Genomic DNA, 17078 nt, shown 5'->3' with positions numbered 1-17078 from the left:
ACTGTACGTTTTAATAGATACTAGTAGTTATTCATTAGGTACTAGTACTTCTTTGTTAGACACTAGTATCTTTTATAATTTTTAATAGTTACAATTGTTAATCTACTAGTCAGATCTGCTTTTTTTTTTTTACTCGTCTTATGACTAGTCCAAATGACCACAGTAGAGGTCAGTTAAAAATGTTACTAGTAAAATAAACTATACTATTACTTACTAGTAACATTTAAAATAAGTACTAGTGTCAAATAAATGTGTAATATTATCTGTTGTATAAACAATAGTAGGTAGTAAATACGTACTAGTATGTAATGAATAAATACTATATAATAAAAAAGAACTAGTATCTATTTAGATACTTAAGTACTAGTATCGAATAATCGGTACTACTATCTAAAAATAAGTACTTGTACCTAATGAATACTGACTAGCACATAAAAATTGTGAAAATAGCGAAAAACTGAAATTTGAAACAATAGAATAGTTACTAGTCACTATTGAAATAAGTACTAGTATCATATGAATAAGTACTAGTATCCATTTAATAGGTACTAGTATCTGATAATAAGTACAGTATCTAATAAATAAATACTAGCATTTAATAATAATGTATCTAATAATAATCTAATGATACTAGTACTATTCTAACAACAAGTACAGTATCTAATGGATTAGTACTAGTATCTAAAAATAAGTACTAGTGGCTATTTAATAGGTTTTAGTATCTAATGAATACTAGTATCTTTTAAAAAGGTACTACTACCTAAAAAATAAGCACTTGTAGCTAATGAATAAGTACTAGTATTTAATGGAAAAGATACTTGTATCCAAAAAATAACTACTAGTAGCATGGAAAAAATACTAGTATGGTTTATAGATTAAACGTTAAAAGGGCTTGCCATAGAGTATGTCGATCTTAAACAGTTTTACCACTTACCAGTTTGAAACATTATGGATTTTTTTTCTTCTGAAATCTCATCACGTTGGTAAGGCCATAACCTCAGCAGGGATATGAGACACACATAACTCCCTCAATTTTAGAATATTTTTTACAGCGTCTGCATGGTGGCAACACTGGCCATTGTTTCACAAGATGTCCTCAGCTTTACATTTTGAGTGCTTATAACCTCTGGGAAGAAATATGGCAGATACTGGACAATGACTAAACTTAATTTGCTTTAATACTGAAGAATACTAGCATTATGGCACAAGATAAATTCTTAGACTGGGAAGTCCTACCTATAAAGTGCTCAAATTATACACATTTTTGCCTTGAACATTAATATTCGCTTTAAAATATATGCAAATTGTCTGTATAGAATGCCTTGCCTCATTGAATTCCACAAGTGCATTACAGTGAAATGTTATTTGTGAAATGTTATTTGTTTTTTAAACTGAGGGAAAAATCAAAAATTTCTTTTTAGAGGTAATAGAAAATATGGAGCTCAGCTTGTATTAAACCTAGAACATTCTTGTCATTTCTAACAGTACTAGATCTCTGATCATGTATGGTCAGTGAGGTGAGGCTGTGAGAGGTCTGGGTGGGCACAGATCAGCTCAGCTGTAGTTCACAAAGGCTTTGTTCTGCCTCTGTTTGTGAATGTGAGTGAGCTACAGGAGTGCAGATTAGAACTGGGCCTATTTACCAAGGGTGGAGAGGCTTTATATAATCTCAGTAAATTTGAAAGAACGACAAAAAGAACAATAAGAAATAATATTATAATAATTTACACTGTCTTTAACAACTTTAATGATTTGCACTTCCTTAAGAAAACTTAAAACACCCCTGCGACTTCTGTACTTGAGTAAATGTAGGAATGAGAGGCACTCCAACAAACAGGAAAATAAAAACACTGGAATAGTTTACATTACGTAGTTCTCTGGAATGCTTGATTCTTATTGGTCAGTTGCAGAATTTTCAGTTTTGTGTAAAACCTGCTAAGAAATAGAACTGACTGAATTTCTAAATAACTTGCTGGTTTGATATGTCTTATATCACACTACAGTCTCTTGCTTCTCACATAATAAAATAACTCAAATCAATATTTCATTCCCGTTTATTTATTGATTTGGTAAGTAGCTGCATAAGAAGCAGGATAATGTAGCAGGATAACGAGTCATCTGTGTTTATTTTACCATATTAAACCACATTAAAATACAGGATTTAAAATTTAAAAATTGAAAATAAACTATCTTTAGTATTTTGAATTATTTGCACCAAATATTTTTTATGATTTAAAACAAATTATAAATATTTAATATTCTGCTCTGTCACTGATTATATAAGTGATATTGATCATGCGACTTTCTGGGCAGACAGACAGATATTCTTAATCCAAAGAGCCTACTGAACTTCATCATCTCAAATCATGCTGGAAAACATGATCATCGGTTTGACAAAAACTTGTCGAATTCATTAATCTTAAGTGCTGCTGTCATAAAGAAACAAAAAACTGAAACGTACGTTAAACGTGCGTTCAATTCAGCTTTTGACTCGAATGATTATGATAATTGTAAAATAGACACTCCACTAGTGGTACCAGACTTTTAGACCACACTCTGTATGAGATAAAATATATTATTAAAACTTGTTATTGAAATTAAAAAAGGAAAAAGATGAAAATAAGATGAAACTAGTCAGGGAGCAACAAAGATTCTGTCTGTGTTGTCAAGCCAGGGACAGATTCAGACAAAGATGACATGTTTTTTCCGAGCATGAATATTTAACTCATGATATGCATTTTACATGAATAGAGAATGAGGGGGAGGGAAGGAGCTAAAGAAAATAACACATTTATCTTGTCATGCCTCCTACTGAGAACAGACAAAAATGGTTCAGTATAACTTGGGGGCTCTAATCTCCTATAATATGATAATGCAGAAATCTGTGACAAAAACACAGGGTGGTTCTGTACAAGTGTGTCCCAGTGCATCACCTAGTGTCCTCTACAGAGCAGATGAATGAGGTCAGAAAAGTTTACATGTAAAGGAAGACGAAAAGAACCTCCTTTCCTCCTCTTCTTTCAATCTGTTCTTCTCCTTCATAGTCTTCATTTCTGAAGGTAAATGTAAAGCAAAGAAGAAACAGAGCAAGATAAAAGAGGGAGTTGCTTGCTCTAATTTTCATGCTTTAGCTGGAGGAGGAGCAGCTATGTGACGGAGGGAGGCCACACCCCCAAAACAGAGACACGACTAATAACACACTGAATACATTCCTGCTGCAGCTGCTGCATGACGCTGAGAGAGAGACAGAACAAGTGAATGAGAAGAAGATTGAGAGAGTTGCGCTGGGACGGACTGACAGTCAGCAGGAATGTTGTCAGGCTGCTGATTCACAGCCGGCAGGACGAGGGGAGAGGACAAACACCTCTGTCTCATTGTCTTTGTCTCGTACGCAAGGGCGGCAAATCAAGCGTGCTCTGTCAGGTGTGTCGGAGCTCTGCTCTGATGGATTAGTGTCCTCTGTGGAGCAGCGTGTAGCAGCCATGGGGAACCAGGAAACCCGGGTAGAAGATCCGGACACAGGTTTGACAAACATATCACTGTGCTGTGGATCTGTTGCATTATCATTCATCCTGGCTGGGGTTGTATGTTTACTTGTGTGGGCTCATTAGTCACAGCGATCAACTCTCTTTGTGTTTAACCATCTAACAATAATACATTTTCTATTTTTTACTCTATGTATTTTGTTTGTTCTGTCTGTTTTGCATCTTTTTGTTCCTCTCCTCTGTCTTTGGTTCTCTTTTGCTGTTTTACTCACAGTTGTGGGCAGAATCAGTGTGCAGCTGTAGGGGGTAAATGTAAGTTGGATGATGAATGGAGCTTTTATCTACACTTGTCCGGATCCCATTGCTCTTCATCACTTCTCTGTGTGTATATCCTGTCAAGACACATTACCTCAAAGCGTCTCAGAAATAGCAAGCATCATTTTACTGTTGTTCATACTTAGGTTTAGACATCTGATCAAACCACTAACACTAAGTAAACATAGACTTTCCCACATGTTTTTGCTACGAACATGAATGATACCGCAAATCATGTGGCTTGTTACGAAGATTTGCAATTTTCATCCTGCGGGCAATAAAATAAGCAAAATTCCCATAATTTACTTTAAAGGAGGCACACAAGCAGTGTTTAAGCCAGTATCAAAGAGACTCAAAATTTACAGTTGTTGTTTTTTTTTAATGGAATCAGTTTCAACTCTTCTACTTTAACTTCCTGTCACTTCCTGTCACGTAAAATTACCATCCATTTGTCATCAGCTGTCCACTTTCTACAGTCCTGTCAATTCCGGATCAGAAGTCAAAATCAAGTGCCATACTACCTTTTTCTTTTCTCTTTTCAATAAGTTCTTTCACTTAAAGGGATAGTTCACCAAAAATGAGAATTTTGTCATTAATTACTCACCCTAATGTCGTTCCAAACCCGTAAGACTTTCGTTTATCTTCAGAACACAAATTAAGATATTTTTGATGAAATCCGAGAGCTTTCTGACTCTGCATATAAAGCAACGCAACTGACACATTCAAGGGCAGAAAGGTAGTAAGGACAATATTTCATGTGACATAAGTGGTTCAACTGTAATGTTATGAAGCTACGAGAATACTTTTTGTGCACAGCGAAGACAAAAATAGAGTTTTTTTTCAACAATTTCTTCTATTCTGTGTCAGTCTTTGATGCGTGTTCACTAGAGTACTATGACACACAACAAAAATATCTTATAATTTAAAGAACAGGGCATATGGGTTTTTGAAAAATATCTTTTTTGAGGTTTGTAATCTAGCTATGCTTCAGACAATAGCGTTATTTTTCTTGCACTTTTTTTGATTAACAACTTTGCAGACTGTTTCAGTTATATTTTCGAATCTTCTGCCTGTTACTGATATACACTACCGTTCAAAAGTTTGGGGTCAGTAAGACTTGTAATAGTCTTTAAAGAAGTCTCTTATGCTCATCAAGGCTGCATTTATTTGATTAAAAATATAGAAAAAAAACAGTAATATTGCAAAATGTTTTTACAATATAAAATAATGTTTTTTATTTTAACATACTTTAAAGTAGAATTTATTCCTGTGATGAAAAGCTGAATTTTTATCAGCTGTTACTCCAGTCTTAAGTGTCACATGATCCTTCAGAAATCATTCTAATATGCGGATTTATTATTAGAATGATCAGTGTTGGATAATATCAACAGTTGTGCTGCCAAATATTTTTTGGAACCTGTGATTTTTTTTTTTTTTTTTTTTTTTTCAGGATTCTTTCATGAATAACAAGTTTAAAAAGTACAGTGTTTATTCAAAATATAAATATTTTATAACAATGTAAATTATTTATTATTAACTTTTAATAAACTTTTAATTATTAACTTAATACGTCCTTGGTGAATAAAAGTATTAATTTCTTAAAAAAAAAAAAAAAAAAAACGAAACAATAAAAATGTACTGACCCCAAACTTTTGAACGGTAGTGTATACTGACCAATCAGAGCAGAGTAGGCTTATGGAAAGGAGGGCTTTACAGACTTAATGCTCAGAACTGCTTTGACTGAATTGTTTTGAAATCATTGCAAAATGATTCTAATATGGAAGGGTTAGTTAACCCAAAAAAGAAAATTAGCCCATAATTTACTCATCCTCCGGGCATCCTAGGTGTATATGACTTCCTTCTTTCAGACGAATCCAATCGGAGTTATACTAAAAATCATCCTGGCATTTCCAAGCTTTATCATTGCATGGGTGGGTGTTTCTCTTTATCAGTCCGATAAAGTGCATTGATCCATAATAAAAAGTATCTCACACTGCTCTGGACAGATGATGTAATACGCAAAATTGATGAACGCAAACACGCTGTTCAAACCGAGAATTTGTAAAGGAAAATGTCGGAGGATTTTAGTATAATCTAAGAGGAGACTGGTTTTCCTTTGCTAAAATAAGGAAACTTTCCTTTGCTCCTGTAAACAAAAGTTGGTTTTCACAAGACTCAACAGAGCATGCGCAACACCGACGTCCTACGGAGCTGCTTTCGGGTACGACCAGCTGGCACAAGCTAAATTAAAGTGATTATTTTAGATATGGATATTTTTCTTACAAAAACCTATCAATACGCTACAGGAGACCTTTATTCACCCCCGGAGCTGTGTGAGGCACTTATTATTATGGATGGATGCACTTTATTAGAGTTGTTTTGGACTGATGAAGAGAGACACCAGCCTATGCAATGATAAAGCTTGGAAATGCCAGGGTAATTTTTAATAGAACTCTAATTGGTTTCGTCTGAAAGAAGGAAGTCATATACACCTAGAATGTCTGGAGGGTGAGTAAATTTTGCGCTAATTTTCATTTTTGGGTGAACTAACCCTTTAAATGTGTATTCTCAGAAAATTACAACCTGACCTTAGATGCATTTAAGCCTGTTGTAGGGGACTCCAACACAATATTACGACACTTTAAAATGCCATTAATTAAATATAATTTGTGTTCCGAAGATGAATAAAGGTCTTACGGATTTGGAACGACATAAGGGCGAGCAATTAATGACAGAATTTTTATTTTTGAGTGAACTATCCCTTTAAATATATTGCACAATAGAAAAGAAAAGTTGGTCATAGTTTTCATTTCATGGCAAATTGAGGGCCGTGTATCCACCAAAACATTTTTAGCCAGCTGAAAACGGCAGGAATCAGGGAATCCCATCAGGTTCAGACATGAAGACTAAGACACAAGAAATATTATTGTCTCCTCCAATGTTGTTTAGCTATAGTACAAGCACAATGTGTGACACTTGGTTGGAGTGGTATTAGTCCCGCCTGTACAACACTGTGACTGGATGGCTGACTAAAAAGTGACAGTGATGAACACTGCATTTTACCCAAAGTTGAACATTCTTCAGCTCTCGACAAAGAGAAAAAATGCCTGAGCGCTCAGCATGAAAAAGACGCTCAGCACTTGTCACGCTGCTGGCGTTTTAAGAAAAAACTTGGCGTTCTCATTGAAAACAATTGATACACTAGCCTCAGAAAAAAATGCTTTGGTGGACACACAGCCTAAGAATAGGCTCCATGGGCCTGTAAGCAGTCACCTAGCAACACCTTAGCAACTGCATAGCTGGAACTTGCAAGAAGCACTACATAATTTTTTCTGAAGATTTGAATATCTAGCCATGTGGATATCAGTGTGTGTGCTAGAAATGTGCTGAGTAACACTAAATGAAAAGAGTCTGTGTGGTAGAAAAAGATTATCTCTATGTGTGTGCGTTACATGTCCACAATCCACCCTGGGGGATAAACTTTCTATTGCATTACCATTTCAAAGTTTGCTTCATTTCAGTCAGCTTTAACTGCAGAGATGGAAAGCAACAGTCTGCTTTATCTCCCTGTCCTCCTGCACATCCTCAGTCTCTCGGGTATCTCTTTCTCCATATCACTTCATATATTGTGCTGTCTCTGTTCTTCACTTATTTACGGTGGCTCATGAAAGTTGACATTACAGTGTTATTGTAATCTTCTCCTGTCCTTGTGATTGATTCATGTGTGAAAATCATGAGTTTTCTGAAAACTGAGTTCCTAAGGTTTGTCTTCTTTGTTAGACCACAAGAAGACTTCTTTGTAAGACTTGCTGGAATTTGAAGTCTTGATGTGTGTGTGTGTGGCTGGTAAATGAGGATGTGTGTTGTCTGGCACAGAGATTGTGGCTGACTGCCAGTTTACCACTGCAGGAGCCTTATCTACGATGGAAAACGCTGCCAAACGCTGTGTGTTTGTGTGTTTATGTATGTGCGTTTGAAATGAAACAGTAGGTTCTTATGCTGAACACACAAAAACTCGATCTTTATCTACCTCTACAGCTTTACACCTTTTGGCAAAAGTAAAGATTGTTTTAATAAATATCAGTTGTAATGCTATGAATATTCACCAGGAGTTTCATTTTGATGACATTTCCTTTCACTAGCCAGATCTCTGATCAGATATAATTTTTCGTAAATCAGCCTGCACATTGAAAGACAAAAAAACAATGTAATGATGTAGAAGGCTTGATAAATGAGTCTGGCTTTGAGAGAGTCAACACTGAATCAATCTACCAGAGTAGAAAGAAGAATGTGATTTAAAGATCATTTTGAAACAGCTGGACTCCATGAGTCTGCACTGCAGACCCACTGTCACTAACTTCATATCAGGCAGCTCAGTCACACATAAGAATGAGCTTCCATAAGGAAAAGAGTGCAAACGCTCCCCTCCACCATAGGCGGATGTCTCCCCTTCATGAAGACCACCCTATTAGAGATTTTACTTTAAAGATAACATTTGGATGCATCACATCTGGAAGTGTTCAAGTTTTTTTTTTAGAATTAGACCAGTTGTGAGCGTATTATGGCTATAAAAAAGTGTGATTTCGTAACAATGTAACAATGAGTGTAATATATTAATTTTTAATGAGTTAGTGAATAATAAATGCTGTATTCAATACTACACAGTGTTGGAACACATCTTGCTAAATATACGGCTACAAAAACTCATATTTTGGCTGAACTTCAGATCTGTATGAAATCATTAATTCAGAGCTCAGTGTTTTGACCACTTGCCCAGTTAAATGAAATATGTTCATGCTTGGATAGAGTTAGATGGCCTCTGATCAACTGTTAATGCATTTACCATGTATAGAGTTTAAACAGTGTAGTATAGACTGTATTCGCTGAAAGTTCAGTTCGCTACTATACATGTCCTCATGAAAATCCAATAAGAAATTACATTTGTTACATTCCTTTTAAAGTACGGATTTTTTTGTTCACAGCACAATACCTAGATAACTTGTACAGCATACAAACATGAACTGATCGACAGTTCTTGCTTATATGACAATGGTACATTATTATGTGAGTCCATCTTTGAATTGGCATTTTTTTTCTTGCAATAGGAGAGTTGCTGATTCTAAAGGGGGGAAATTATGCATAGTGATACATATTAACACATAGTAGCTAAAGAAACTTAAAGGATTAGTTCACTTTCAGAATAAACTCACCCCCATGTCATCCAAGTTGTTCATGGCTTTCCTTCTTCAGCCAAAAAGAAATTAAGGTTTTTGAGGAAAACATTCCAGGATTTTTTTCCATATAGTGGCCTTTAATGGGAGCCAGTGGATTGAAGATTCAGTGGAGCTTCAGAGGGCTCTACATGATCCCAGCAAGGAATAAGGGTCTTGTCCAGCGAAACGATCAGTCGTTTTCCAAAAAAAAAAAAAAAATTAAATACTTTTTAACCACAAATGCTCGTCTTGCACTAGCTCGACCCTACGCATTACGTAATCTTGCACGTGTGACATAGGCGGAAATACCGACCTAGGGCCAGTTTTACCAACAGCTTGCACCAGCGCAAACCATCTTTTAGCATTTAAATAATACTGTTAGGATTTACTAAAGACGCGCAGTGATGAATTAGTTCTGAAAAGGCGTGGACACTGTTATTTTTGTGCCTGACCTTTCTGAGTATGCATTTGTAGGAGTTTCCCTTGCAGATGCAGAATATATGGGAGGAGGGTATTCAAATGAATAACGCAATGCGATTTACTAATGTTTGCACTCGTCAACATACTGGTATTTGTGGCATTATTTAATGCTCAAAAAAGCACATCTTAAACTGTTTTGCGCTTGAAATGGCTGCAATTGTTGTTGCTAGGAGGAGGCACCACAGAGAACAGAGAGCGCGTGGTAGAAGGGAGAGGATTTTTTTCCACACTTATTAATTTATTTGGAATGCCAGAAGAACACATTTTCTGAACATATCATTTGCCAAGCTATGTTATTTTTAATTTGCTTCAGGAAATAAAAGACGACTTGGAACCCTCAACTAGGAGTCACGCAATACCAGGTCTATCCAAACTTCTTGCAACCCTTCATTTTTTGGCCTCCGGTTCTTTTCAGCGTACTGTGGCTTCTTTATTTCTTTAATCTTTATTTGCGACCACGCTAATTTGTGCTGCACCTGATTTATTGTGTTGGTCGATATGTAAATGAGATGTTGCGTCTGTATTCTTTAATTTGCGTGTTGTTAGTAAATCACCCACAGAAATTTCCACGCCCATTGGCGATGTTTTGGAATTGCGCTCTTGCGCTAATTTGTCCTGTTAAGTAAATCTGGCCCCTAGTTTTTACAAAGCGAACGCGCAAAGAAAGTCAAATGGCCTTTAGAAAAAAGGTAAAGAAATGATGTTGGATGATTTTTAAGTTTTTGAGGAGAAAATGAGATGGAGTTTTTCGCCCTACCCTACCTTTTTGAACCGAAGTAGACAGAACTAACAATGTGATGCATAAAGTCGCTGACGCGCATTGCAGAGCTAGTGCAAAATGTGCATTTGTGGTTAAGAAGTACACACATTTATATTTTTGTAGAAAATGACAGCTCTTTTTTGCGAGATAAGACCCTTATTTCTCGGCTGGGATCGTGTAGAGCCATTTGAAACTGCATTGAAACTGCAATTTGAACTTTTAACCATGACAGCCATGATTGAAGTCTACTATATGGAGAAAAATCCTGGAATGTCTTCCTCAAAAACCTTAATTTCTTTTCGACAGAACATCTTGGATGACATGGGGGTGAGTAATTTTTTTTTTATTTTCTTCCAGAGGTTTTTTTTTTTTCTGGAAGCTAACAAATCCTTTAATATAAAGTAGGTCAGTACTGTGTAACGACTGCTTCTAAATTGGACCAAATTGTTTGAATTATACATTACAGCCTAAAGTGCATATTCGTCTTCTCCTCAACTTTTCAAAGGCATCAGATTTTCTGTTTTGAAAGACCCCAAACCCCTGGACCCAGTGAGACTAACAAGACTCAAACCTTGTAATCTTCACAGCAAAAATACTCTTTTAAGGTCAGCTTAGGTTACAGGCTCAGTCTCTGAGTCAGAGCTGGTGTTTGGCTTCATGTTGTGAGAATGAGGTTGTTCATTGGAAGGGGAAGCTCATTTTATCTATCCACACATTCCCTTCTTCTACAGCCGAGATATACCAAGGAAGCAAGTCAAAAGCGACTATCCCAAAAATCCATGAAATGAGTTTTTTGAACAGAAATCAGACATGACTTTTAAACTTTTTTCCCATTTGTGTTTATCTAAGTAGACGAATCGGATGTTTAATGGCAGCAGTGTTGGAAGCAATAGGGTGTTATTTGCAGTCAGCTGAGTAGAGAATGAACCAGTGCCTGTGCTAAGCAGCCATTTAGATGACCCTCTCTTTCAAATATGGCTCAACAGTGAGGCTATTTTCAGATCAGTTCCGAAATGAAAAGCACCAGCCTGTACTGTTTGTACATCAGGGTGGGTTAGAAAAATAGTGAGAAACTGGAGGAAAAGCGAGCAATTGCTTGTTCAAAAAAGGATTGAAGAGCGTTCCAACACCCCATGGGTGACTAGGTTCACATTGTCCACATGTTTTAGGGTCTGTGTAATACTGAACATAGATGCCAAGTGTTTTGTTGAAGGGAAATGATAGAGAGAGGGTTTTGATTGTATTGTACGATGATAGCAACAGTAATAACAGTGCTGGTCATTAGAACAACGGCTCTGTTTGTTTTGTTTTTTTGTCCAGCTCGTCAGTCATTAAGTGTGCAAAATCTACTGCTGTTTTAGAGAACAACAAAAGAATTTTGGTCTGGGTTTCTGGAATGACTCTATCTGCTACAAAGAGAACAGCTACAGTATTGATGGTGTATCTGTGTGTGGGAGTAAACATGATACATGTATATACAAACACATCTAGTTATTTTAACAGTTTCTACTGTCCAAAGCAGATTATAGTTTCTAAAGATGGTCTTCCTTGAGTTAGTGGTTCAAAATTTGTTTTTATTTCCTCCGAATATTCCTCTGCCGGACCATAAAAGGATATCTAGATACCGAAATATTATAGAGACTTGGGGGTGGGCATTTTGTCTTGTCCAGTAAGTAACCACCTAGGAAATATTTTCAACACAGTAGCATCCAAAGAGCAAAAAGTTTTACATAAGGACACTTAAACAGTTCTCTCTCTCTGAGAGATTAATTCAACAGATGATATTTTCATTCAGAATTCAGAAAATGTTCTCCAGTCTGATAGGTATTCACTGCGTGTCCTGTGTGCAGAGAGGTGTGATTAATGAGGAGATTATGCAAAGTGCTTCACCTGTAAAGGGTGGTGACCTGCTGTTGTGCTCAAGGGCACAGCTCTGCCCTCACTCTCATTAGCAAGTTTTTCTTTCTCACGGTTAAAAGTGCCACTTCCCTGCTGCAGCCAGATGGATGTAAACTAGAACTGTCGATCAAATGCAAATTGTAATTAAATCAGTCGTGTTTTGAATAATTAATCAAATCAATTTCATGTCAATATGTTGCTCATGCATCACTTTGATGAGAAAAAATAATTAAAAGACATTACATTGTTGTGACAAAATTTCATTTACACTGCACAATGAATGTTGTACTACAAGCTTTTACATGTGGTTGAAGAATCATTATAATGGAATTCTATCAGTATGTGAGTTTTAAAAATCCTTGACTGCATATTCCCCTTGTCAAATAATGGGTAAAATACCACAAATGGTGCGTTCTATAGACAAGAATCCATGAAAGACATTTTAGACTGTTTTCCAAGGCTGCATGATATATATTAAACCCATTTAAAATTCATAATAAAGCATAATGCTATTGTGGAATTCACAAACACTATGATTCAATTGATTAAATATATGCGATGCAGGTCTAGTATATGCACTTTAATTATTTACATGTGTGTAGATTATGTACATGTGTTCAGAGCTTTTGTTTACAGTAAATGCTGCTCCACAATAACTGTTATAATTTACATGTGTGGAGCGACTCAAACTTCATATCTGCATATTGCTGTGAGTTTGGATTTATTATGAAGTTCATCTGGGAATGCAACATGCGCTGTTTCATCAAATTTGTGAGGATGCAAACACAGGAGAATACATCAATATCTTTCTAAACATGCTAACTATTCATTGCAATTTTAAAATAAAAGCTTAAACGCTCATTCTGAGTTTACACGTTTTGATGTCTACATATTCAAGAAATTACAGTGGCTGTAGCATTTTTGTATTTTAGAGATAGAGTAGATTAAATAGATACTGGAATTAAATATTGTTTAGCCAATATTAAACAAGGATTAGATTGCACAGCACAGTGTTATAACAATTGTTAGGCCGTTGTCGCCCTCTGCAGTCATTTAATATGCGAAATATACATTTGATTAATTGCTTTTGATACTTTATTTGAACTAATTACCATTTTTATTATATACTATGTAATTTTAATGTCTATTGTTCACATAGGCCTATTTTTATTACCACAAAAAAATTAATTATAATAATCAGATTACTCGATTAATTTCCAGAATAATCAACCAATTACTTGATTACCAAAATAATTGTTAGTGACAGCCTTAAATAGAATTTACAGTTCCAAAGCAATTTTGAAGACTTTTCTTCACTTAGGTCTATTTTTATTACCACAAAAAAAATGTATCATAATTATCTGATTACTTGATTAATTTTCCAGGGTAATCAGTCGTTTACTTGATTACCAAAATAATCATTAGTGACAACCCTAAATAGAATTTACAGTTAATTTTAAAAACTTTTCTTCACCTAGGTCTATTTTTATTACCACAAAAAGTGTATCATAATTATCAGATTACTCGATTAATTGCCAGAATAATCGACCCTTTACTCGATTACCAAAATAATCATTAGTGACAGCCCTAATTGGAATTTACAGTTCCAAAGTAATTTTGATAACTTTTGTTTACTTAAGTCAATTTTTTTAACACAAAAAATATAATTATCCGATTACTTTATTAATTTGCCAGAAAAATCGACTGATTACTCAATTACCAAAATAATCATTAGTGTCAGCCCTAAATGGTATTTAGAAGTTCCGAAATTAATTTTGAAGACTTTTGTTTACTTAGGTTTATTTTTTATTACCACAAAAAAGGTATTATAATTATCCATTTCCCGATTTAATCGCCAGAATAATCGACCGATTACTCGATTACCAAAATAACTGTTAGTGACAGCCCTAAATGAAATTTACAGTTCCAAAGTAATTTTTCAATTTGTATTGTCACAAAAAGTTTTGTATTATAATTATACGATTACTTGATTACTCACCAGAATAATCGACCAAAATGGAATTTACAGTTCAAATGTTTGGGTCAGTTACATATTTGTAAAAGAAATTGATAATATTGTTGACCAAAGATACATTAGATTGCTCAAAAGTCACAATAAAGACTTGCAAAATTGATACAGCATTAAACATTGATAAAAATATGTAATGTTTCTTTAGCAGCAAATCAGCATATTGGAATGATTTCTGAAGAATCATGTGAAGACTGAAGTCATGATGCTGAAAACTCAGCTTTGGCTTTACAGGAATAAAATAAACATTACAGAAGTAATGACAGAGCTGGTCCCAGATTAGTATGAAAGAATTGTTGCAAGAACATTCTCTTGCACACAGTGAGATCATTGGAAGAGGTTAGACCGGAATGCATCTGACTTGCCTTTATTAGATGTGTGTGTGTTTCATCAAAAACACTTTCTGCTGGGTTTCAGTGCCAAAAGGAGAACAGAGTTTAAAGAAGACAAGTGAAGGAAGGTTTTGTTCTTTCTTACACGTTATACTAGTGTTAAATAAGCAGCATCATTTTGATAGCTGTAAAACAATCTGAGCTGAACCAGTGTCACACAGACAAAACATCTGCCTGTTCAGCATGAACACACTGAGAGACCTTAACAAAGCCTGCAAAGTGTTTCTTTTTCTGTTGCTGATATGAGAGTTTTATTCACTGTAGTAAACATGCTCTCTTATGTTTGTCAGCTTAGGTGTGTCATGTTTGAATTGCATCTCTATCCTGTTATGGGTGTTGTATCTTACTGTAGCACATACACAAGTAAATGTATATTGGTGCTGGTGGATCATAAAGAGATAAATGTTTAACTATTATGTGTGTACTATAGATAGATAAACATACCTTTGCAATTATTTGTCCATTACAGAAATCATTTGTCTCCTGTCATGAAACATTAAAGTGGTTGTGTTAAAAAGTTTTCACAGTAAACAGACAAAGGACAGCTTGACGCCCTTACTGAAGCTGCTTAGTTGGTATTTTCCTCTCTGGGCAAGGCTGCAAGGACTTCCCTTAGTTTGCTATCATTTAAAAGATGAGCAAGAAATTGAGGTTAAAGTTTCAAAAACTGTCAAGTTCATAGTCGGATTTGTCCCAATGCACAAGAAGATTTTCTTGCATACCCAGTGGAAATGGACATTTTTATTATTACTTCAGATGCTTCAGAAGATGCTTATAGCAGAGATACTTGAAAACAGAAATGGAAAGAAATCAAAATCTAGTGAACGTACATGCTCTCTGATTATTTGGCGTATCTGTCACTGAAGAAACCTTATTCCAGAACTATATCTGGCTTGTTTTAGCCTCTCCCAAAATAATTTGGTGAGTTTTTATTGGGTTTGACCCAAGAACAAGTTTGTATGAATCAAGTGCTAACATGTCCTTATCAAAGCAGCCCTGCTCAGTGTCTATACATCATTTTAAGCCACTCCAAATCTTAATTTCTCTGTAGCTATAAAATGCCCAGATTTAATACAGTCCCACTTCAGATGTTACGTTAACAATGTTAGCTGTCCTTCCTCAGCCTGACTAAACTGAAACAAGTGCTGTGCACTCACTTGTCTTTTCCCATTTAATATGATTCTGTTTTAAGAATTCAGGCTAATTTTTACCATACGGCTAAGCTGACCAGAGCAGGAGGTCATTTAGTGCAGTAAATAGAGGCAACATACTGGCAAATGACAGTAATCCAAGCAGAATCAAACAGCTGACTCAGCATTCGAGTCGACGGCTTGAAATGTGATTGGTTCATGAATGAGAAGGCACTAAAAGTCCATCAGTAGATTGCACAGAAGATTGGTATGCAGTACAGCAGACCAGAAAGTAGGAAGTTTTCCCAACAAGGACAGAAGAGAGGAACATTAAGTCTATGCTGAAAGAAGGGTATTTGGTGCAAGTACATAGTAAGGCTATTTTGAGAATTTCAAATACTTTTCCTGAATTGTTTTTTTGTTATGGTCAACCAGTGTGGCTAAAATATTTGCATAATTACGTTTTAATCATGAACAGTAACCACAAACCACGTAGTGTGTTGATGAATGCAATTTAAACAACCACAGCAATCCTCATTTTTGAATGCAACACATACACTTCATTCTTCTCTAAGAGCTGAATTACAGTCCCTCCTCTGAAGTTATACAATCAAACTTACACCCATACTTTATTCTATAAACCTTACTGTATCATATTTGATTTGCACATTCTAAGGCATTCTAAAACCTTGTTGTACACCATATACACTTTTTAAGCAAGTAAAAGGCCTTTAGGTCATAGTACATAAGTTCTTTTGCTGTAAAATCTTTATTAAAAAAGGAAATGTAAGAATAACTCTTATATTGCTAATAATATTTCAAGATGAACATTTACTGGCCTAAAGCAACTGAGGTTTACTTAAATCATAAAACCAACAATTTAAATATCATCTTACTATGACCTGTTATGGGGAGATACAGAGTGACAACTGATATTTAATGTTTTATTAAAACAGTCTGCTGTGCTGTTATAAAGATCTAATTGGTTTAGACTACAGGCTTTCCAGAATTCAATCTTAATTTTTGGCCATATGAATATGAGCAACTGCACAAATTTGCTCAGTTTAGTCCTCTGAATAAAACTAGTTTCCTAGTTTCCTCCTCAAGTGTAAACTCAATATTGTCTGATAGATCAAATGTGATACACACAAAAACACGCATTTTTTAGATTGTCAAAAGGTTAAATGGTAACACTTTAGTATAGAGACCAATTCTCATTATTAACTAGTTGCCTTAGCATGCATATTACTAGCATATTGGTTGTTTATTAGTATGTATAAAGCATTCTGCATGACAATATTTTACATCCTTAATCCTATCTAATACTGAAATTTAACAACTACCTTACTATTAATAAGCAGTAATTAGTTTAGTT

The 17078-nt window shown here is 35.2% G+C and overlaps 1 protein-coding gene across 3 annotated transcripts in view; it reads left to right on the top strand.

Annotated features, from left to right (window-relative positions):
• specc1 (sperm antigen with calponin homology and coiled-coil domains 1) overlaps positions 1-17078 on the top strand; it is a 128796-nt gene that overhangs the window by 35264 nt on the left and 76454 nt on the right. Inside the window, exon 1 of one of the 3 annotated variants that reach the window (XM_051108958.1) lies at positions 3134-3522. The exons of the other annotated variants lie outside the window; for them this stretch is intronic. Coding sequence (XP_050964915.1) covers positions 3483-3522 — 40 coding nt within the window. The 5' untranslated portion in view covers positions 3134-3482. Of the gene's footprint in view, positions 1-3133; positions 3523-17078 lie in introns of those variants that run through there. 3 annotated transcript variants of the gene reach the window in all.

The sequence above is a fragment of the Labeo rohita genome, chromosome 5, assembly GCF_022985175.1.
Source record: "Labeo rohita strain BAU-BD-2019 chromosome 5, IGBB_LRoh.1.0, whole genome shotgun sequence".
NCBI classification, from domain to species: domain Eukaryota; kingdom Metazoa; phylum Chordata; class Actinopteri; order Cypriniformes; family Cyprinidae; genus Labeo; species Labeo rohita.
The sequence above is the reverse complement of the archived record's forward strand: the minus strand, read 5'-3'. Positions and strand labels throughout refer to the sequence as shown.